Raw genomic sequence first — 22,926 nt, 5'->3', positions numbered from 1 at the left:
AAATAAAAAAAAAAAAAAAAAAAAAGGTGGATCTTGATCTTGGAAACTACGAGAGGTTCTTAGATATCAAACTAACCAGAGATAATAACATCACTACTGGGAAAATTTACCAGGTTAAGATCTTAGATCTCAACTAACTGGAAGTTAATTGTTGGTTGCGTTAGTTTTACTAAATCATCTTAATTGTCTTTTGTCACAACAGCATGTGATTGCTAAAGAAAGGAAAGGAGATTATTTGGGAAAGACTGTTCAGGTTATCATTAACCTTTTCTCTAACCTCTCTCTATCTGTTGTTGGTTTCTTTTTTAACCTTTAAAGTCTTGTGGTTGTGATGATATTAGGTAGTTCCTCATATCACTGATGCAATTCAAGAGTGGATAGAGAGAGTTGCTGCCATCCCTGTTGATGGAGAGGAGGGTCCTGCTGATATTTGCGTTATCGAATTAGGAGGAACTATAGGTTATACAATTGTTACTCTTCTTTTTATGGCTTTTGCTTCTTCTTCTTCTTCTGTGTAAACAGAGATTCTTTTTTGTTCGCAGGTGATATTGAATCCGCACCTTTTATTGAGGCACTTGGCCAATTCTCTTATCGTGTAGGTAAGTATCCATTTGAATCCGTGAAAGCAAAAGAAAATATGTTTTGGATAATTGATGAGAATCTTTTGGTTGGTGGTTGAGTCCAGGCACAGGGAATTTGTGTCTGGTCCACGTCAGCCTCGTGCCTGTGCTTAATGTTGTTGGTGAACAGGTAGATAATTTTTCCTGAAATGAAGCAGTCATGATGTGACATCATTTGATTCTATATGTCTACATAATCTTCATTTTCTTTTTGTTGTGTCCTTTTCAGAAAACTAAACCGACACAACATAGCGTCCGGGGGCTACGAGGCTTGGGCTTGATACCTGATATCTTAGCTTGTCGGAGCACAAAGGTTTGCTTTTGCTTGCGTTGCGTCTCCATCTTGACTCATAATCTTGTTTCAATTTGAGTCTGATTTAAAAGCATCAAAACTTTTTTCTTCATTCAGGCACTTGAGGAGAATGTGAAAGAAAAGCTATCTCAGTTTTGCCATGTCCCGGTAAAAGATGCTTTCCTTGTTGTTATGTTATCTACTTTTAAGTTTAAGTCTCGGTTATTTATTACAAGCTTGTGTTTCTTGTTTCAGCTTGAGTCTATCTTCACTCTCTATGATGTTCCCAACATTTGGCACATTCCTCTGTTGCTTAAGGTACCTTCTTCTCAACTAAATGTAATTTTAAGTCATATCATCATGAAAAAAATGCTCAGTGTGTGCATACTCTCTTGAACAGGATCAGAAGGCTCACTTGGCAATCTCGAAAGTGCTCAATCTTGCTGGGTATGTATTTTAGTTTTTTTTTTTTTTTTGTTCTTTGTTTACTTGTTATTTGGTTGGTTTGATTTACGACTCAAATGGATTGGAAGTGATCTCTGCTATTACTGAAACAGTATTGTTAAAGAACCATCTCTAGAGGAATGGACTTCAAGAGCCGAGTTATGTGACAACTTACATGTACCGGTGGGTCTCACCTTTCACTAACTCCTTATAAACCGTAACCTCAATGTCTTTTTCTTAACGCACTAAACTAATTTCCAGGTGAGAATCGCTGTTGTGGGGAAGTATACAGGCCTCTCTGATGCCTATCTCTCCATCTTGAAGGTACCAACTTACACAATCACCTCATGGTCATGGGGGCAGTAGATTTATTTTGCCTCAGCAAACTCACGTTTGGATAACTTCGTGTGGTAGGCTCTCTTACATGCTTCTGTCGCTTGTCGCAAAAAGCTCGTAGTTGACTGGGTTCCAGCTTGTGATCTCGAAAAAGAAACTGAGAAAGAGGTCCGTTAATGACTCTACACATGTATGCCTTTGTTTGTGTTCACAAGTTTGTAAACAAGAATCTTGTCTTTTTTTTTTTTTGGTTTAAGCAGAATCCAAATGCGTATAAAGCTGCTTGGAAGTTGCTGAAGGTTTGACATTTTACCACATTCAATCATCTAGAAGCCTTTCTGCGTGTGTGTTTTCTCGCTCATGTCTATTATCTTCTTAGGGTGTAGATGGAGTTCTTGTACCTGGAGGTTTTGGTGACAGGGGAGTGGAAGGAAAGATTCTTGCTGCAAAATACGCTCGTGAAAACAAAATCCCTTTCCTCGGTATCTGCCTAGGGATGCAGGTCGCTGTCATCGAGTTTGCACGATCAGTTCTCAGCTTGCACGACGCAAACAGCACAGAGTTCAAGCCTGACACTAAACATCCGTGCATCGTATTCATGCCTGAGGTTCTTAGATTCTCCCTCTCTTTACTTGCAATGCATCTGTCCTGCTTAGATCTCAACTGATTTTCTGTGCTTGGTTGGGGTTTAGGGCTCAAGAACTCATATGGGAGGCACTATGCGCTTAGGATCAAGAAAATCCATCTTCACAGTCAAAGACAGCAAATCTGCTAAACTGTAAGAACCATTGATTTAAAAGTTTTACTCTGTAACCGCTACAGGGTTACTTACTTACCATGATGATTCTCATTCTGTCTACTTACAGTTACGGGAACAAAAGCTCTGTGGATGAAAGGCATCGCCATAGATACGAGGTATAAATTTCTATAGTGATTCTTGAATATCTTATTAGTTAAAATGAAAAGAAAAATGGAGTTGTTGATATAGAGATACACAATTGTTGCAGGTGAATCCTGATATGGTTGAGCGGCTAGAGAAGGCAGGTCTCTCTTTTGCTGCCAAAGATGAAACTGGCAAACGCATGGAGGTCTGTTTTTTTTTTAATCCTTCAAAAATCTGTTTGTCTACATTTGCTGCAAACTCAAATCCTTTGACTAATTGGCAGATTGTTGAACTTCCAAACCATCCTTTCTTCATTGGTGCTCAGTTCCACCCAGAGTACAAATCCAGACCCGGCAAAGCTTCTCCTCTCTTCATAGGTTCGGACCCATTCCAAACTTTTACATCTATCTGTCTCTTGAATCAACACATCAAACTCTTACATTCTTTTCTTTCTTTTTTTTTGTGCAGGACTCATTGCAGCATCGTGTGGTGAGCTAGACACAGTCATGAATCCAGCTTCTGTTCATCATCTGATTAGTAACTGTCCGAAAAGCGTTTTCGTCAATGGAACCTCCAAGAAAGCTCCCAATGGCATGGCTGATGTAAGATACAATAACGGATACTGCAACGGCCTCCACTCTAGATAGCTGCAGACTCTCCCTTTTTTACTATCTGCATTAGAATTGCTTCATTTTGGATTTTGGTTTGCTTTTCCCTTTTATAAACTTAATTACGGTCTTTCTTCTGTACATATGATCCAAGCTTTTTTCAGGCTTTTAAGACTCTTTTAAAACAGAATCTATGTTCTGGAAAGGCTCTAAAAACTTCTGAAAATCGCAGTTGATAACCCCCTGCTTTGTTTTTTTTTCCTCTCAAAGGGGTGTCATATGATCATACGTACCGTTGGAATATTTTGTAATCTCGATTTGGTTTTGAGTGTGTGAAAGAAGCATCTGATATATAAATCTCAAAACAAAGACTTAGTTTTTGTTTTGTTTCTTATTTAAACTAAACTTTGAGAGGGGACGACAAAAAAAGCATTTAGAGATTTAAGAAAATGTATGTTATTAGTAGAGAAATTAAGTTTCTACCCATTGCAAATGCTTGGATATGATAATTTATGTATACTAGGGATTTTACCGCGCTACGCGCGGTTAGATATTTTAAATTTGCTAATTTATCATTTATACTATTATGTGGATTGTTTTGTTTGATTTATATTCTTTATAAATATTTACTGGTTTTATAAATTTCAATATTTTCCTTTGGTTCTTATAAATTTGGAATATGATTTGCTAACACAATGTAGTCTATACGACATATTTTTGCTATTGCAAAATATGCTTACAATTCTTTAAATCAAAAATGATTTGCATGATTAACACACTGAGTTTGGTGTTATTTTTTTCTTAATCGTTGATATTTGTTGACTTCCTACGTGGTATCTATTACCTGTATTTTTTTCTTCTTAATTTTCATTTGAAACTTTAATTTATGTTTCTGGAGTTTTTTTTTAGCTAAAAATGTTTCTGGAGTTATGACTAATTATCTTGCACTATGATCTTTTAAGAGATATCAAGTAATATGGATCTCTAATCTTTCATAATTTGGGATTAATGATCGTTATCAACATTAAGTATTTGTTTTTCATCTTATATAGTTAACCACACGAATGTGAAACTATGATAAAAAAAATTCATTAAACTTTTCTTTTTTTACATACTTTTCAGTTGTGTCTTAGGGCTATAATATCTTTTTTTTTTTAATTTCTCAGTTTTGGAGGTTCATTGTTTTCGGTTGTTCTTCCTAAGTATTTAATTATCTTTGGTTTTTAGTTTTTTTAGTTTTTTTCGTTTATGTGTTTCCTCTAGGCTTTTTTATATGTTTAGCTATATTTTTGTTTTATTTTTGTTTTAACCCTTGTCTTTGTAGTTTGTTTATTATTGTGATATAATTATTAGTAGGTTTTTAATTTTAAAAATATTCCTCTCCTACTACGTACATCCTTATATTGATTCTAGTATGCTTTTTGATTTGAGGTAATTTTCAGTTATATCTATTATATTAAAACATAAGACTATATTAAATTTATATTTATAGAACACATTACTAAGGGAATATACTATTGAGATATTAGTTCAAATTTAATATTCTATAAGAGAATTTCTCTAAAATAGCCGTTTTTAAGTTTTTGTCACAATATAGCTCTCAATAAAGAAAATGACCAAAATAAGTTTTATTAAAGGCTAAAACACACATTTTTACCCTAGGGTTAATTAATCTAGATTTAGAGCTTAGAGTTAAAGGGTGGCGTTTTGGGGATAAGATTTTAAATTTAAAATAATAAAAAATAAATATTAAAAATTTCAAAAAAAAAAAAAAACTATTTTGGTCATTTTTTTTGGAGGCTATTTTTGTGACAAACACTTAAAAAAAACTATTCGAGAGAATTATCCTTCTATTAAGACTATTTTATATTCAAGAATTAGCTTATGTTTCTTATAAAATATTGTCATTATGTGAGAGAAGAACACTGTATTTCTCGATTTTTATTCTGGAAAATATAGTAATTCATGCCAAAAAAGTATTTTAGAGAAATGTGTATATAAAACGTGACGGATGTATAAATAATATTTTAGTTGGTTTCAAATTATATATATATTTTTTACTTAATTCAATTGTTCTCTATAACATTACATGTGGGAGAGGAAATCGTGATGATGCAAACGCAAAGAGCTCCGATTCTATGTTTCTTGGGAGAAACATGTTAAAGAGTAACAAAACCTTTGAGCTTACTTTTGTGCGAACCCAAAAATATTTTCATATATACAACAATACTTGTATCTTCCTAAAACTGGTGAGCTTAATTTTCATAAACCAGATGATATTTGAAATTTGGCATCAGAGTGTATGACAGACCTTATAAGCTCAAATATCTAATCATAAGAAATGAATACATATCGCTTTAAAAGTTAAACTTTAAAAAAGTAAAAAAAAACATCGTGAACCCTTAGAATTATCCTTATTAGTTTGACCCTTCATTAATCTCTGCAAAGAAGGAATCACACGAAAATGATAAGATAACAAAATGGATTCCATGATGGTTTAAACAGTAAAGGAAAATAACTGACCTGGTTAGGAAGTCAGGCTCTATCTGAGATAGTCTAACTCGCATATCAGGAGCCGTTGGAGCCGCTCCAGGCCTAATTGTAGGCTACAACTTGTAGCGAAAGCTTCACTACAGACACCTAACTAATTCCTTTGGAAAAGCCTCTCAAGCTGTTCCACAAAGATGCATGTCACACAGTACGTTAATCTCAAGCCTGTTTCTTCCTAATATGTGAACTACTGAAATCAAATAAAATGTATCAGCAGTTTGTAACATACCGTACGTGTTTCCAATAAAAGTTGGTGGTTCAAGATAAAACTGATAAGCGCTGCAAAAGAATAATAATTAGAGTGAGATATAAGTCTTAACATTGTTTATATAGTTCAACTATGACTATATAAATATCTAGAGCACACCTTTAACTTTGCAAGCCAAGCAATGGAATCAATGATGGTATATATTATAACTACGCTGTTGCAAACACGTGCGACCTGATCTTCAAACAGAAACAATAATTGTGTAAATAAATAGATATGAACATGGTAACTAAACTACCTTGCTAAGGGATGAACTCTTCTGATATATCATGTCCAGAGTCTTCTCTACAACAGATAATACGGCCCTTTTATAGGAACATGATTCTTCCTCAGAACAGATACTCTTAGAGATTCCCTTCGTAACCTCACCACAACATAAATAATCTGACACTGCATAGTTCTCGTTAGTATAAAGACTTTTCAATAACTCAAACCAGATTTTACCCAGAAAATGAATATAAAGAGAAGTAACTTGAATCCATCTATGTTAATCTGAAGCATAGTTTCCTCAAGTTCTTTAATATAATTTGCTGGTGTCAAGTAGAAATCATCTTTGCTAACATTGAGCTTCCACCAAACTCATTAAACTCAACATGTGCATGTGTCAAAGAACATAAATTCTCTTTAAAAAATCAACTGAATGTTGCCCGGCATCATCCTACAGAGTTAAATAGACAGTGACAGAGCTGCATAAGAAGTAGTTGTTATTCATGTATTGTATGATGGGAGCGTTTCAAACGTGTGAAAAAAAGAAGACAAAAAAAATTCACTTACGAACCTAATACGAACCGGAAGGCAATACGCTGGTGGATGATGATATTTTGGTATGGGAGAACAACATAGGTCACAAGACGAACTGGAAGGCAGTAGTTCTGATTCGGCTGAGATGGCTTTAAAATACAGGACGACTGGAGACTTTCCGGTGGATCTCATTGTCATAGTTTCAGCTTTCCGGCGACTTTGTCGGTTCGTCGGCGGTCTCCCACCCCTCTTTCTCTTTCGGATCTCGTTCTACGTTGTCGGAACAGTTTCGTTTTGGCGTTATTTGGAGGCACTCCTCCTTCTTTTCCGAGATACGGGTAGGTCTCTGTAGCGGCGGGCCTCAACGTTAGCTCAACGGTCCTGGTGGTTTGTCGGATCTTCTGGCTGACACGCTCTGTTTTGAGGACGACGGAGTAGAAGCCGGTACCACAAGTTGATCATCGGGATCTAGAGCTATTGTGTCGGATCTGGTGAAGAGAGACTGCCGACGATGGGACCATCAAAGGGGATGGCGGTTCTTCTGGTTGCTCTCCTTTCAGGTGTGGTCTGTTCTCTCCAACGGAACGACGAAGGCGGAGTGCGCGGATTTCTCGGACCTGTGTGACGACGGCGCTACGGATGATCTGGAAGCGGTTAGGGTTTGGAGTCGGGTCTTCAGATCCCGGCATTTTGCGGCCGCGGGGCTCCTCTGAAGGTGATCAAGCATGATGGTGAACTGTCGACGGATCTTGCGCTGATTGTGGACGCCCCATCGTGAAGTCGCGGCCCACCGGAATGCCGACTGCTGGTGTTCAATTCGGGGTCGGGACTCAGTTTCTCGAGCCTTCTTTTGCTCATACCATTCTCCTCTTTGCTATTAGATTGTTTGTTTGTGACTGAGGTTGAAGCCTTGTAACCTAGAGCCGACGTTTCTCTGGTACATTGGACGATTGTACTGTTTCAGATCCCTGTTTTAGGGTTGAAATTAATGGGGAAAAAAAGAAATAAAAAGGGAGTTGAAAAGAATCCATAAAGATGGGAGTGAAGAACATATTGATTGATAGGATATGGATCGCAGTAACAGAGATAATGAACATGAAAAGGAGAAGATGAAGGGTGTGAGTCAGAACTGATAGACACTTCCATACGATATTAGGGTTTGGAAGTGGGTCGATTTGGGCCAAAACGAAATAGGATGAGTCGACACAAAGAACCCAATTTTTTTTCATTTTCTAATAAGCTGACGTGACGTGGCAAAAATCAAGTTTTTCATTGGTTGATTTTTTAAGCCTACGTGGACACACTCTCTGATGTTCATATAACCCTTTTAATGTAGTATAGATCATGTATTAATTGATTTTTTACTTTTTGGTATTACACACACCAGATATTTTCTTTTCTTCTACGTTAATAATTTTATCTTCTTCCATCTCCGACCATTTCATTTTTTTCCGCCTCAGTCATTTCTATTTGTAACACTACCATCACATATGCCAATTATTTTATTTTTTACAACCATCATTGCTTCCACCATTGTCGGCATTGTCTCCACTGTTTCCTCTGACCACCATCACCACTCGTATTCTCTTTACCTTTTCTCAACGTTTATTTTTCTCTTTCATCTTATGCGGTGGTTTATTTTTTCTCATCAACTTTGGCAACTCAACCAACACTCTGCTAATCATATTTCTCTTCTGCCTCGCGATTCTTATTTGTCTAAAATGTAAAATTTGTTTAGTTCTATTTTATTTATTGAACATAAAATAGAAATATAGTTTTACAGTAAAAGACATATGTTATATTTTGTTGTTGTATCATTTTTATGAATCAAATAGTTTATATTTATTGATTAAGACTAGGAAATACAAGCAACAACATACAATACTATATTATTGAAAATCGATAATGGCCAAAAAGGTGTTAAACACTTTCAATCGGTAAAACAAAGATTATACCATGTAGAAATACAATATGGTATAGTATAGGATATGATATTAAGTTTCATAATTGAAAAAGATGGAAAACTCCGGCGACAGTGCCACTGACTACTCCGCAAATCGTATGTTTTCCTACACTTTATGATTGTTTTTTTATCAAAACACTTTATGATTGTTATCCACCAACTCTGGAGAACATGAACAGTTCAAAATGAAATGTAGTAGTTTGTTGTGTGCTATTCTATCTGAGAAACATATAATAGAAATGCAGCTTTAGAATCTCTCCCTCTCTCCACATAGTGTTAGTTGTTGTTAAATGATTGTTCTGTATTATATATTTAACAATTATATTATAGTGTTATATACAACATTGCCTTGACGAATGATCACGCACGGAGAAGGAGAAACTCATCCAATATCATACCAAATTGACACACATACCAATGCATAATTTTTCTTCTACTATGTACATTTCAAAAAATCACCCTTATTACTACCCCAAAGTTTAGTTTGAATAAGAAACACATATTAATAACAAATATTATTACATGGAGTGTATTAAGTCTAGAGTTTGAAATGAATCGATTTTTAGTAAATTTAATGATTTTAGATCAATTGAGTTTTAACATGATTTTCGTTAGACCATTCTAAAATCACATATAAAATTATGAGATTTGATTTTTTTTTAAAAAAGAAACTTTACCTAAACATTCTAAAATGATTAGAAAACACCTGAAAATTATAAATTAAACTATTTTCAATAACATTAGATTTCAAAACATTTTATCAAATAGTATTTTTAAATTTTAAACTAAGAAACTCTAGCTAAACACTCTAAAATAATAAGAAGACTTCTGAAAATTATAATTTAAAATATTTAATGACATTGGATTTCAAACGCAATTTATCAAATAGTAATTCTATAACACTGACTTTAAAAAAAATTGTGCTTGTATAACAATAAATTTGTCATTTTAAAACAAATCATCTTAAACTCCTAATTAAACAAATCTCTTGTACATCTATTTTATTTGAAACACATCCAACTGCGTCTTAAACACTAATGTCTTAAACAATGATGTGCATTTGGCATAAAACAAATTTTTGAAAAGAATAAGATACATTTGACTACACATACATATATACTTTATTTGAAACACATCCAGCCGCGTCTTAAACATTTTTTAAGAAATGATGTATTTGTATAAGGCGCGGGTGGATGTGTTTAAAATAAAAGATCTTATTCTATTTTTTTCTACGTACAATGGAGAAATGGAGACGAATTTTCATGTTCATTCTTTTACGAATTTTTATATATGGGAAAAGTTAAGCTAAAATAGATAAGAATTTCTCCAAGTTAATAAAATTACATTAAAGTTCTATACATGAAGAGTTGCTTAACGTACGTTTATGACTGTTCATGGTTAATAAAAGGACCAACAAAGACCCTTTTGCTTTAACTCATAATCTCTTTTCATATGATCAAAAACACTCTTTTATCATCTTCAAGGTAAACAAAATCTTTTGCTCTTCCCTTTGATGTTTCGAAATTCTAGATTGTTAAATCTTCTTTGGTTTGTGTGTTCTCAGAGCTATGCAGAACCAAGCAAACAGACGAGGAAGATATCATTTTGCTGAGCTTGGAACAGGAGGACTAAGAGTCATCTGTCCACAATGTCACGTTCCATTCACACCTCATCTCGGTATATATCTATAAACCAAACTGTTTCTATTCATTCGTTGTAAGTTATAGCAATGGTCTTTTTTTCTCAATCGAATCGTTAATTAAGATCTTGATTTGTTATTACAGGGCATCTGATTGCAGCTAGGCTTCCATGTAAAAACTGTAAGGCTAATTTATCTTATAGAAGCAGCACAGGAGGAACAGTGAAATGTCCTTGTTGTAGTTCCTGGCGTCCTATGCCTAGTCTTAAATCTCTGGTCTGTGGTGGATGTAATGCAACAATCATATATCAAAAGGATGATCGATCTGTTAAATGTTATCCCTGCAAACACATCACACATCCACAGGTAAAGTCTCTCCCTTTTTATATTATCATTTGTAAGTTGAATGAGTTGTCTGCAATATCTTCATGATGCCTAATGTTACTTTTTTTTTTTGTTTAGGAAACAAATGATGGGGATAGTTCATTTTACCAGTTTGTTCCTCTTCAGGTTAACGGGGTTGGTCCTTTTGAAGGTAACTGGGTTAAATATCAAGAAGCTCTCCTCTTCAAACTAACCCGGTTATTCCTCCTCGTGTCAACCTGGTTAATCCTCCTCATGTCAACCTGGTTAATCCTTTTATAGTTAACCGGGTTGTTCCTCAAACTAACCCCCTTATTCCCCATCAAGTTAACCGCGTTTTTCATCCTCAAACTAACCGGGTTAACCGGAGGAACCGTAAAGCTAATGCAGAAACTGAATCAACTGCAACTTCTCCTTTTACCGTGAGTTATCTTTTGTTTCCCTTGCAATGTACTAGCTAGGATCTTTCTTTTTTTTTGATAAGTACTAGCTAGGATCTTGCTTTTATAAATAATAATAACGCTTTTTGCAGCCAAACCCTGAGAGTGAGAGCACAAGCGCCTTCGTAGCTGATTATGTTGCTCGACTTGTAATCACCCACCTTTACTTTATTTTTATTTTTGTGGAAATTCGATACGTATAGAATTATTTTACTCTAATTTCAATCTGTTACGGTAAAAGATTCTCCATTTCTAACGCATTGTGCTTATTGGTGTTTTATTGGTCAGGTGAGGGATTGTCCTCCTGGAATGAGCGCAAACAAGAGAAAAGTAGAAGAAGACAAGACAGAACCAGAAAAATAAGAAGACTCGTCTCTGATCGATTTAAAAAGTACTCTGTTGTACTTCACAGTTGATCTTCTTAGTTTTGCACTTTTTGTTTCTTTTAGCTTTCCTCATTGTTTCATTATGCATTTTAGTGATTTTTGCAGTCAAACTTGATTTTATCTAAATTTATTCAATCTACCATTTTTAACTGTTTGTACCTTTTATGATCTATTCCAAAAGTAGTAACAGTTTATAAAAAGAAGAAATAGTAAATGACGGGGTAAAAATGAAATTTCAATTATATTCGCGTTTTCGTAAGAAAGAAGAAACGGTCAAAGATTTAGTTTCAAATGAAAAAAAAAAGAAACGGTCAAAGTAACACTACTTCTTTTTTTTCCCGACGCGGAGAGAAACAAAAACCCTGAAGACGAAGACGAGGACAACGATGACGGAAGAAAGGAATAATGGCATGCAACCGCAAATAGAGAGAAAACTTGAGGGTAATATGGTGAAAATACATGTAGAGAAGGATCGTACCGTAAGTTGTGTGGACCGTGTCGTCAGCTTAGTGATCTAGCGCTGATCCGTTAAAAACTGTGTGCGTGCGTGCGGGTGTTCTCCGGTTTCATCGTTGTCCCCCAGGGAAAACTAATCTTCGAATCATTTTCTTGTCTTTCTCTGTCTCTCATCTCTAATCATTTTTATTTCATTTTTTCCTTTTTCTTATCCAATCGTACAATTTACAAGTTCCGATATTTCGACTTTTTTTTATATTCCATAAGTAAAAAAACTCGTGAAATCACAAAAATCTCAGCCGTTCATTTGAGGTGGTAAACTCCATCTCTTTTCGACCTTTCCTTTTTTTTTTTTCTTAAACCTTTAATTAATTAATTAATATTTTAATTTAATCGAAATTTATGAGTCCTTTTGCTGGTTAAGTTCGGTTGAGTTTTTGTATATATCTGTATATGTGTTCCTTGTGATTCGGTTACTGGCTAGGTCAATTAATTCCCTCTCATTAATTTTCCCAGATTTGGGTATTTCTGTTTTTAACTGCGAATTCAATTGCTAAGCATTAATTAGGCAAACTTTGAAGCGCTCTCGTTTGCAATATTAGGTAAACAAAATCTGCAAAAATAATAATAATTTTATTTCTTGTGAAATTCTCAAACTCGTCTTCCTGTGAATTAATTTTTTTTTTGGTTTGTTCAGTTTGGTGTTGGTGTTGTTGATCCACTGAATTCAATTAGGGTTAGGCCTTTTAACTTGTCTAACGTCTGGATATATATGTTTTCTATAACATCGTTGTCTTATCTTTTTTTTTTCTCAGTTTCGTTGGCTCTCAATCGAAGAAACTTAGCTTCTCTGTGGAGTGATTTGAATCCTTATGGAACATCTCAGTGTTGCTCAATCACAATCTGAGATCAACGAGGTTAGCTTTCATTGTTGATTACTTATCTGATATATGGATAATTGAATCAATTAATCTCCGTTTATTATTGTTAATCGCTCAAAACCATATAACGTTGTCTTCATCTGCTTGAATCAAACCACAGTATTTAGATTGTAGATTACCTGTTTATATACTTTTGGTTTTGTTCATGGTAGATTCGTAACAGTCACAGAATACAATTATTTTTCGGATCTCGTTAATACATAATCATAGATCTCTTTTATGTTTATTTGATTCGTTCATGTTGAAATCTAGATTGGTTTTGTTCTCTGTTCATCATTCTTTTTTGGTGTTTGTTTGATCTGGTGAACACAGTGTCTAACTCTTAATATTAGTTCTTTGTTGGGCGTAATTAAAACATAAATCTGTATATGTTACAGGATATGTCTCTGAAGAATCATCCACCAGACAAGGATACGGACAAAGACACTAGCATGGAACAACCTACTAGTCCACGTCATCGAAAGGTAAGAGTAGTATTGTTATTATATATAATAATATGATGCAGTTCTTAAAAGATTAAAATCTTTAAAACAACGTTGATCTTACATGATGCTTTTTTGTATAATGTCAAAGGTTCTTGCTAGATGGTTACCAGATGAAGCGCAGAGACCAATCGTTGATGAAGCTCCTGTTTTCTCTCCATCATTAGAGGTACTCATTGCTTTTTGTTTTTTCGTTTTCGTTTTCTTCTTGTTCATGTTTTGACTTCGTCCTCTTGGGGGTTCATTAGGAGTTTGAAGATACACTTGCATATATAGAAAAGATACGTCCACTAGCGGAGCCATATGGTATCTGTCGAATCATCCCACCACCAACATGGACGCCTCCTTGCCGGCTTAAGGAGAAGACTATATGGGAGCATACCAAGTTTCCCACTCGGATCCAGAACGTGGACCTGCTTCAGAACCGGGAACCCATGAAGAAGAAACCAAAGAGCAGGAAACGTAAACGGAGAAGAAACTCTAGGATGGGTTCCTCTAGGAGACGATCTGCTTCTGCTTCTGCTTCTGGCTCTGGTTCTGGTTCTTCTCCCTCTGAACCTGCTTCCTCTCCTGAGGCCGAGGAGAAGTTCGGCTTTAACTCGGGTTCAGACTTTACTCTGGAAGAGTTTGAGAAATACGCTCAGCATTTTAGAGAGGCTTACTTTGAGAAGAAAGACTCTGTTGGTGAAACAAAATTCACACCGTCTGTGGAGGATATCGAAGGCGAGTACTGGCGGATAGTTGAACAACCAACAGATGAAGTTGAGGTACGTAGATACAGACCATTTTTTTACACCACTTAACCACATACATTTTATAACTAATCTAAGGCCATTTTTTAAAAATTGTTTCAGGTATATTATGGAGCTGACTTGGAGAACGTGGTACTTGGAAGCGGGTTTTACAAGAAAGGGGATAGAGATATGGATCAGTACGTAGTCTCTGGCTGGAACTTGAATAACTTACCGCGTCTCCCTGGCTCTGTTCTCTCTTTTGAGGATTGCAATATCTCTGGTGTTCTAGTCCCATGGCTCTATGTAGGAATGTGTTTTTCTTCATTTTGTTGGGTGAGTACACTTTCACACTTTCAACCCCAGTAGTGATGTGGGATGGTTGATTAATTTTTTTTGTTATTGGGTTTAACAGCATGTGGAGGACCATCATCTGTATTCACTAAATTATCATCACTTTGGGGAGCCAAAAGTATGGTATGGTGTTCCAGGAAGCAATGCAACCGCACTCGAGAAGGCGATGAGAAAACATCTACCTGATCTGTTTGAAGAACAGCCTGATCTACTTCACGGCCTGGTTAGGACGAAAACATCTATTAGATTAGATTTTTTTTTTTTTTTTTTTTTTTGATGTTTAGAGACTAACTATTCTATTGGTTATATAGGTTACTCAATTTTCACCTTCAATTCTAAAAGATGAGGGAGTCCAGGTTTATCGTGTGGTTCAGAATGCAGGGGAGTATGTACTTACATTCCCGAGGGCGTATCATGCTGGATTCAACTGCGGTTTCAACTGTGCAGAAGCGGTTAATGTTGCTCCGGTTGATTGGTTGGCTCATGGACAGAACGCTGTGGAGCTATACAGTAAAGAGACGAGGAAGACCTCTCTCTCTCATGACAAACTTCTCCTCGGAGCAGCTTATGAAGCTGTAAAGGCTCTTTGGGAACTCTCAGCTTCTTCTGTTGGAAATGAAAGCACGACAAACTTGAGATGGAAGAGTTTCTGTGGGAAGAACGGAACACTTACCAACGCGGTCCAGGTAATAGAAACAACGGTGGCTACTTGAGTTATGTTACTTAAAGTATGGTTTCTACTTTCTAAAGTGCTTTTTGTTTTGTCCTAAAAATGTTTATAGGCTCGGTTACGTATGGAAGAGGAAAGACTTGCAGATATTGATAGGGAATCTTCGAGCTTGGTGAAGATGGAGAAGGACTTTGATTCAAACTGTGAAAGGGAATGCTTCTCATGCTTTTATGATTTGCATCTCTCTGCTTCTGGCTGCAAGTGCTCGCCTGATGAATACGCGTGTCTTAAACACTCGGACGATCTGTGTTCATGTGAAGAGAAGGATAGATTTGTCCTCCTCCGTTACACCATGGATGAGTTAAGCTCGTTGGTGAGAGCATTGGAAGGGGAATCAGATGATTTAAAGATATGGGCTTCCAAGGTGTTAGGTGTTCAACACAGTGATGAATATCAAAATAAGACAATTTCAGTTATCAAGGAGGAGGAGGACAAGAAGCTAAAGGAAGGTTCGTTTGATCTGAACATCGACTTGGAGTTGGATTGTCTGGAAAACCCTAAAGAAGAAGAAGTCAGCACCAGTGGCGAGATAAACACTTCAGAGAACTTTAGTGCATCGGTGGAGCCTATAAACCTCGGTTTCTTGATTTTTGGAAAGCTTTGGTGCAATAAGCATGCTATTTTGCCAAAAGGTACAAACTTCGAATAACCCTTTAGTGACATAAATCAGAAATCTGCTCAAAAGGTTGTTGATGTTTTCGGTCTTTTTACAACATTTACAGGATTCACAAGTCGTGTCAAGTTCTACAACGTGCTTGATCCAACAAGAATGAGCTATTACATCTCTGAGGTTTTGGATGCAGGACTCATGGGCCCATTGTTCAGGGTATAAAGCTTTTTTCCCCCTAAATAACATTCTATTGGATACTTCAAAAGCAACAACAACACCTGACTATTCTTTCCTCTGTTGTTGTTCAGGTTACTCTGGAAGAATCTCCAGACGAGAGCTTCTTCAATGTCTCGGCCCAACAATGCTGGGAGATGGTGTTGCAGCGAGTTAAACACACATCCACAAATCTTGGTCTTACTACTTTACCGCGGCTTGAAAGTATTAACGGGCTTCAAATGTTTGGTCTCCTCTCGCAGTCTACAGTTCAGGTAAAACATTAAGTCCAACCCTTTCACTCAAAACGTATCCATGATCTTTTACTGTGTTACACAACTTGATCTTTCTCTTCAGGCCATTGAAGCTCTTGACCCAAACCATAGACTCATCGAGTACTGGAACCACAAGAACCAAACTCAATCTGAATCAAAAGATCACTTCATATCATCAAACTGCTCCGTGAGTCTTACCAAAGGAAAACTTTTCGGAGTGGATTTGATGTAAAAGAAGCTCAAACAGCAACAAGGACTTTTACCAAACTCTGAGCAACCAATAGTGACTTACCTTCTGGATAGATAGAAGAAGTTTCTTTCTGATTCTTTTCTTTTCTTGGGAGCATTTTATTCAGAATCTTTTGTTCGTTTTCCCTCAGCAAACTTTCAGTAAACAAATAACCTAACCTTAGCGTTAGAAGTGTAAAACTAGGTAAAAAATGTTCGATTCTTTCGCTAATGCCAATAATACAAAATTCTTCAATTCTTCGTATTGCTCAATGTGGAAACTGTAGAATTTAACTGTACTACCAGACAAATATTTTCCTCTCTTAATCATTTAGGGCCAAATAATACATACATATTAACCACTAATATTTTGGGCGTGATAGGCTAATGTTTCATCTCGCTATGCTCATGTCCGATTAGTTGGCACACCATAATTGTTTTCTTTGTTTTTGTGATTGATCAATAGCTAAGGACATTAAGTTTAATCTGTAGTGACTTCCTTTGTCCAGAGGGGAGAAGGGTGGTCTATGCTACTTTCAACGCAGTTGCTGGAGCTTTGTAAGTGTTAACCCTGGAACCTTACTGGTGCTGTTGAGCTTCACATGACCCCTGATTATCAATGAAAAGCCACTGGCACTTGAAGTACTGATTCTATAACAGGTATGGTACGTTATTCCTTTACTTTGGATTTGGAGAAAAAAGAAAAAAAAAATATTTTTAGATTTTGAGCAACATATATACAAACTAAAGATATTGAGCAATAAACTCTTTTTAGATATGAGCACACTTTGAGGTATAAATTCAAGGTCACGGAACGTATTGTCATGTCCAGATTGGTTACCAAAGAAGAAGATTCCTCTACCACGTGTGTAGACAAGAAGATGAACAAACGATGCTTGGGAAGAAAACTCTTTGATAAGTCACCCACAGATTGTTGTTTTGGTTCCTTGAGACATAAATGGAATCGACCTATTTAATATATGGTGCTGATTCTTTAGCCAGTTTTTGGCTTTACTGTACTCTAAATTGTTCTAACAAAATTTGGCTTGGGTTGCACGTCAATAGAAAAGTATGTCATCAAATTAAATTGATAGTCTAAGATAATGACTTATGAAGGAATGAGAACCAATTAAACAACTTAGTACGCAACTACGCACCATTTAAATTTCAACTTGCATGTATGTGACCGCATCAAAGAGCCTATAAACATATTAAAACTAATACTATATGTAATAATAATAATAAAACATTTGTTGTTGACAAAGAGAGAACAGTGCTAACAAATTGTTTATGGTACATAGAGTTTTCACAGTTATAATCTATAGAAAACTTTAGAGCACTTCCAAGGTGGGATGAAAAGGAGTTCTTAAAAATAAAAATAAATGAAGAATAATAATTTAGGAAAGATAAACAACACAAAATTTCTTAATTAGTAATCTTTTATAACCCGTTTGGTACTTAAAAAGACAGTTGTCCTTTAAGCAATGTTTCAACGTGTTTCAAGAAAACTAAAATAGTTAAATATTAATATATTTTTTTTAGAAACCTCACAAGTAGTAGCGGTTAATGTTGCTCTTAAAGAAAGAAAGAGATCGCTTCAGTTTCAGTTTTCTGAATCGTTATGAAAATAAAATGTTGTTTGACAAGTGTTTTTCTTTTCGATGACCCTGGTATCCAGAGCCTCGAGAGGATTCGACTAGCGCCAATGACTGTCCACCAGAGTTTAGCCGGAGAGTCCGCCAAGACATCCATGAGGGATGGTGATCACCCCATGTTTTACGAGGTTAAGTTTGGTGTTGGCTCTTTGGAAAATTTTCAATTTTATTTATGAATCTAGAAAAATTGAAATCTAATCATGTTTTTTTTTTCTTTTCTGTTCGATATGGGTTTGGTTGTAAAAAAATAAGACCATATAGTGTGTGCCCGTTGACCCAATTGGGTGGGAGTGGGATACACAGTTGGAATTATCTCGGGTTGATCCTGGTCAAAACACTCGTAGTTGACATGACGTTTGACTTTTGATGTTAGCATATGCTTTGGTGGAAAGTAGGAACACAATGCAAAATATATAACGAAGATTTTACAATCGTCAACAACTTAAATTCAAACCTATAAATTTGAAACTTCATGAACCCTATGATCGCACAAAGGACTAAACATCATTTTAATCCACACTAATACAAAAATGGCTTCACTGTCACTTGTGCTTAGATACATCATCGTGTTAACTTTTTTCTTAATCCTCGACTCCAAAGAAATATTTTCATCACGACTAGTGAGATCATCCAAGGCTAATGTAGCTCAGATTAGCGCTGATGATTATCCATCTTCCGGTCGTAATTCACCGGTACACGACCTTGGGTTCCCTGACTTTCCGTCTTTCCAGGAACCAATAGTGACGCCTCAGCCTGATTTGCCACTCCTTCCGCGGCCGCCAACATTTCCCGATCTTGAAAAGGGTAGGTTTCCTGTACCGGTTTGGCACTCTCTCCCTGATTTTCCGCCCTTACCGTTCTTAGATCAGCCCCCTCCTTCCGAACCATTTGGTCCAAGATTTGATGAATCCGATAATTGGTTGCCTTCTGTCCCAAGTATCCCTCAAGGGTTTCCATAAATACATGATGACACTCATTGAGGCCTAGCTTCTCACATATTACTTGAGGTTAATTTCAAAGTTTTTGTATCAGCTATTAATTTGGAAACTTATGTATGATTCAAGGAAGTAATAAAACCAGTTACAAATTATATAGTTGGAAAATATTTGACTCTAATAGTAAATATATTTTCCTGTGCATTAAATCTGGCCTGCATCCACAATCATGTTTAGTTGTGTATTTGACAACTCTCAAGCAATTCATACATGGTGTTGACGCGTTGTAGATTGGAAATGATCTTTCTCAATTTGTTTGACAGGTTATAAAAATGACAAATAAGCCTTTTCTGTTGAAAACCTAAGACTTGGAAATGTTGAAAAGATAAGTAAATAGAAAAACAGAGTTTACCATGCTCGATCTCTTGCATTATTCATACATTTGGCTTTCAAGTTAGGTTATATATTAAGAAAAGCAATACTCTCAACATGTTGATGTGCGATACGGATATAACATATACGCTTCCAAAGTCTTCATCGTCTTGTCTCCAATTCCTAAGAGCACACCTTTCCGGACGTTGTTTGTTCTGACATTGTAGTAGAAAATGTAGAATGGTTGGACCTCGTATGACAACACGTGTGTGGGACCATAATGATCTCACCAGCCTTGTTGGTGCCTGGGTATTTTGTTGCTCTAAACAGAATATCACGCAGAGGAGGGAACACACATCCATAAATCGAAACTTTGGAATCATAAGGTTCCCTCACGATAGAAGCTAGCTTCCCATTATATTCAATCCATCCCCATATGGATATTTGTGTATAAACAGATACTGTCATTAGTACAATAGTCCATCTCTACATTCATGCAATTTCTAAGGCATCGCCAGTTAGTACAAACGTCTCTGTACCTCCACAATATCTAAAGCCTCGCTAGTAGAAACGTCTCTTTACCCATATAATCTCCACAAAAGGCGTGCGTCGCTAGCACAAACCTTAATCTCCCCATGAATCGTTGATAGTATAAATGTCTATATATCCCAGCAATCTTCACTCAACATGCCCATGTGCTTAAATAAATCTTATTTTTTAAGATCTAACATCAAAATATGTACACAATAACTGGATTCATAACATCAGTTGAATTATAAGCACCATAGTAGATAAAACCGTTGATGCATACTCCCACTGATATGGGTCTATATTGTCCCATGGTGCCTTTAATGTCTCTCCAGCCTTGACATCCTCCAAATGTTAACACCTTGTGCAGTACATGGGTAGATGGTCACAAAGATTAATTATGGCGATCTGTCGAACGCACAGACTTATGCAATGGATAAAGCTCTTCACACTGAAAAATTAAAATCAATTTTGCACAAATAGATATACAAAATATTGGTATTATGTCAGTCACAAATATTTCAGTTTACCATATTCCATTCTAGATTTGACTTATCTAAGTTTGACTGGCTTTATCAACGAAAGAAGAACCCTGATTTTGATTAGGAGATTTCTAGATTTGTCGATTTGGATTTGTTGAAGTTATAAAAGCATATAACTTTTATCTTATATAAAGGCAATGTTTTTATTATTTACATCCACATTTGATGACTCTACTTGAAAATTGTCATTAATAAAGATTTAAGTTGACTAGTTATTTGCTAAACGTATTTATAAAACAATTCAAAATGTAATGGTTTTATTACTAAAAACACGTAATTTTAGCTTTGATGAGCGAAACGGCACCTACGCTATACGTTTTGTTGTGCGGAGCATGATTTGTCAAACAAGTTTTTGGTGATTAAACAATAATAGTTGAAATTCATTGAGGAAGAAGGAGAATAATAAAACACTAATTAATCTTCCTTATCACTCTTGTACGCGTGAAACATACAAGATTTACTGAACATGAAAATATACTATGTATTTCATTCAACTTGAGAACTGCTTACAGAGGCCACTCGCCTTATATACAAGAAGACATAAGGAGACATCTTTAACCTAATGTTCACGTTAGCATACCTCAGCATCTAGGGTATCAAATCTATTAAAGGTAAAGAGAGAAGATGCTGGCGTGTTGGTGTAGCAAGCTGGTTTCTCCATACTCAGGTAACGACAAGAGTGTGTGTTCTTCCTTTGACCCAGACACGCACTGTGCGTGCCAACGATAGTGGAGAAACCTCAGTGGGCTTGATGAGCTTAGCTATGGCTCATATGTGTTTGGTCTAGTACACCCCCTCAAACTTGGAGTAGAAGGAAGAGAAACTCCAAGTTTGTCTCACAGCTTGAAGAACGGATCTTGACTCAAGGACTTTGTAAAGACATCTGCAAGCTGAAGAGAGGATGGAATATGTTTGACCTCCAAAGCTTTCAGCGCCACTCTCTCTCGGACGTAGTGATAGTCGATATCAAAGTGCTTCGTTCTCTTGTGAAACATCGGATTTTCTGTGAGACATACGGCTGATAAGTTGTCACATAGCAGTAAGGGAATTCTTTGTTGTTGAAGACCCGCTATCCAAAGAAGGTTCTGTAACCACACTATTTCAGATGCTGCAGCGGACATCGTCATGTACTCTGCTTCAGTGGACGATTTAGACACTGTCTCATGACGTTTTTCGGACCAAGAGATGACGTTAGAGCCAAGCAACGTACAGAAACCTCCTGTTGAACGTCTTGTATCTTTGAATCCCGCCCAATCACTATCACTGTAAGATAGTAGGGTAGAATCAGAGCTGGACCGGATGCTAATGCCCATGTCGATCGTACCCTTAACATACCGAAGTATTCTCTTCAACAAGCTATAATCCGACTGACTTGGTGCGTGCATTCTTTGGCAAATGAAGTTGATTGCGAAGTGAATGTCAGGCCGGGTGAGAGTAAGATATTGAAGTTTCCCGGCGAGACTTCAGAAGTGTGAAGGATCGGGAAACACATCATCTTGGCCTGGAACTTTCTCTAGTCTAAGTGGCAGTGGAGTAGGCATGGGAGCACAATCTAGCATGCCAACGGTGATGAGAAGGTCAGTAGCATATTTAGCCTGATTTAAGAGCAGACCTTCCGCATATTGATGAACTTGAATACCAAGAAAGTAGTGTAAATCCCCCATATCCTTCATCCTAAACCGCTTGTGAAGCTGAGTAAGAAGTTGTTCAAGTAGATTCTCATTGTTACCAGTGAGAATTATATCGACAACATATAGAAGCAGGTAGATGACATCAGACCCTTTGTGATATATAAACAGAGAAAGATCGGGAAAGCTGCACTGGAACCCAAACTCCAATAGGAAATCACTATACTTATCAAACTAAGCACGTGGTGCTTGTCTTAAGCCATAAATGGCTTTCTTCAAATGCCGGACATAGTCAGGTCTCTCTGAGTCAACGAAACCCGGAGGCTGAGTCATATAAACTGTCTCTTTCAAGTCGCCGTGCAAGAACGCATTCTGCACATCAAGCTGTCGTAGAGACACTTCTTAGTTACTGCCACATGTAGAACCGTTCTGATTGTGGCAGTACGAACAACAAGACTGAATGTCTCTATGAAGTTAACTCCTTGCTCCTGTTCGTTCCCTCTTGCTACCAGACGAATTCTTAATCCTCTTACTGTATCATTTGCATTTATCTTTTTCTTATATACCCACTGACAGCTCAGTGGATTCTGATCTTCTTCAGGAGGAGTTAGCTCGAACGTCCCAGTTTCTACCATATTATCTACTTCAGTATCCATTGCTTTAGTCTAACCCGGATGTTTCAGCGTAGAGTTGACTGATTTGGGCTCAGCAAA

The 22,926-nt window shown here is 36.5% G+C and overlaps 3 protein-coding genes and 2 long non-coding RNA genes across 9 annotated transcripts in view; 3 read left to right on the top strand and 2 right to left on the bottom strand.

The window, feature by feature from the left end:
• The window catches only part of LOC106296079 (CTP synthase), a 4,518-nt gene extending 1,148 nt beyond the window's left edge, over positions 1–3,370 (top strand). The window contains exons 4-22 of one of the 2 annotated variants that reach the window (XM_013732128.1): positions 27–113; positions 203–253; positions 342–459; positions 543–599; positions 686–750; positions 850–933; positions 1,030–1,080; positions 1,168–1,230; positions 1,313–1,359; positions 1,470–1,539; positions 1,618–1,680; positions 1,771–1,860; positions 1,953–1,991; positions 2,072–2,299; positions 2,385–2,470; positions 2,559–2,607; positions 2,700–2,780; positions 2,859–2,952; positions 3,044–3,370. In XM_013732128.1, coding sequence (XP_013587582.1) covers positions 27–113; positions 203–253; positions 342–459; positions 543–599; positions 686–750; positions 850–933; positions 1,030–1,080; positions 1,168–1,230; positions 1,313–1,359; positions 1,470–1,539; positions 1,618–1,680; positions 1,771–1,860; positions 1,953–1,991; positions 2,072–2,299; positions 2,385–2,470; positions 2,559–2,607; positions 2,700–2,780; positions 2,859–2,952; positions 3,044–3,222 — 1,602 coding nt within the window. In that variant the 3' untranslated portion in view covers positions 3,223–3,370. The remainder of the gene's footprint in view (positions 1–26; positions 114–202; positions 254–341; positions 460–542; positions 600–685; positions 751–849; positions 934–1,029; positions 1,081–1,167; positions 1,231–1,312; positions 1,360–1,469; positions 1,540–1,617; positions 1,681–1,770; positions 1,861–1,952; positions 1,992–2,071; positions 2,300–2,384; positions 2,471–2,558; positions 2,608–2,699; positions 2,781–2,858; positions 2,953–3,043) is intronic. The other variant, XM_013732129.1, reaches the window with a different exon arrangement.
• Positions 3,371–5,425: 2,055 nt separating this feature from the next.
• On the bottom strand, positions 5,426–7,916 carry LOC106294490. 2 transcript variants are annotated; one of them, XR_001260859.1, is made up of 5 exons: positions 6,791–7,916; positions 6,101–6,687; positions 5,963–6,012; positions 5,707–5,854; positions 5,426–5,623 (listed from the first exon to the last, which is right to left on the bottom strand). It is a non-coding gene; the product is annotated as an uncharacterized LOC106294490 (long non-coding RNA). The 2 variants fall into 2 exon arrangements; XR_001260858.1 differs by having other exon boundaries at positions 6,101–6,659.
• Positions 7,917–10,270: 2,354 nt separating this feature from the next.
• Positions 10,271–11,213, top strand: LOC106344733 (protein LOL2). The gene is made up of 4 exons (XM_013784049.1): positions 10,271–10,382; positions 10,490–10,710; positions 10,807–10,879; positions 10,990–11,213. Exons 1-4 carry the CDS (start codon positions 10,274–10,276, stop codon positions 11,166–11,168), a joined length of 582 nt encoding a protein of 193 aa, XP_013639503.1. The 5' UTR covers positions 10,271–10,273; the 3' UTR covers positions 11,169–11,213.
• Positions 11,214–11,755: 542 nt separating this feature from the next.
• Positions 11,756–12,098, bottom strand: LOC106295592. The gene is made up of 2 exons (XR_001261025.1): positions 12,012–12,098; positions 11,756–11,895 (listed from the first exon to the last, which is right to left on the bottom strand). It is a non-coding gene; the product is annotated as an uncharacterized LOC106295592 (long non-coding RNA).
• Positions 11,895–16,811, top strand: LOC106295591 (lysine-specific demethylase JMJ18). Of its 3 annotated transcripts, XM_013731526.1 has the most exons (13): positions 12,363–12,591; positions 12,687–12,725; positions 12,805–12,906; positions 13,308–13,394; positions 13,504–13,581; positions 13,661–14,179; positions 14,267–14,479; positions 14,559–14,720; positions 14,809–15,183; positions 15,280–15,859; positions 15,950–16,053; positions 16,146–16,325; positions 16,408–16,811. In XM_013731526.1, exons 3-13 carry the CDS (start codon positions 12,862–12,864, stop codon positions 16,555–16,557), a joined length of 2,493 nt encoding a protein of 830 aa, XP_013586980.1. In that variant the 5' UTR covers positions 12,363–12,591; positions 12,687–12,725; positions 12,805–12,861; the 3' UTR covers positions 16,558–16,811. The 3 variants fall into 3 exon arrangements, with proteins under 3 accessions (XP_013586982.1, XP_013586980.1, XP_013586981.1); XM_013731528.1 differs by lacking the exons at positions 12,363–12,591; positions 12,687–12,725 and adding an exon at positions 11,895–12,301; XM_013731527.1 differs by lacking the exon at positions 12,687–12,725.
• The last annotated feature ends 6,115 nt before the right edge of the window (positions 16,812–22,926 follow it).

This window comes from Brassica oleracea, chromosome C5 (assembly GCF_000695525.1).
Source record: "Brassica oleracea var. oleracea cultivar TO1000 chromosome C5, BOL, whole genome shotgun sequence".
Taxonomy (NCBI): domain Eukaryota; kingdom Viridiplantae; phylum Streptophyta; class Magnoliopsida; order Brassicales; family Brassicaceae; genus Brassica; species Brassica oleracea.
The sequence above is the reverse complement of the archived record's forward strand: the minus strand, read 5'-3'. Positions and strand labels throughout refer to the sequence as shown.

Coding starts and splice junctions, on each gene's coding strand:
- LOC106344733 (XM_013784049.1), top strand. CDS start 10,274: ATGCAGAACCAAGCAAACAGACGAGGAAGATATCATTTTGCTGAGCTT. Junction 10,383..10,489: donor TCCATTCACACCTCATCTCG/GTATATATCTAT, acceptor TTGTTATTACAG/GGCATCTGATTGCAGCTAGG. Junction 10,711..10,806: donor AACACATCACACATCCACAG/GTAAAGTCTCTC, acceptor TTTTTTGTTTAG/GAAACAAATGATGGGGATAG.
- LOC106295591 (XM_013731528.1), top strand. CDS start 12,862: ATGGAACATCTCAGTGTTGCTCAATCACAATCTGAGATCAACGAG. Junction 14,180..14,266: donor AACCAACAGATGAAGTTGAG/GTACGTAGATAC, acceptor AAATTGTTTCAG/GTATATTATGGAGCTGACTT. Junction 16,326..16,407: donor TCTCGCAGTCTACAGTTCAG/GTAAAACATTAA, acceptor CTTTCTCTTCAG/GCCATTGAAGCTCTTGACCC.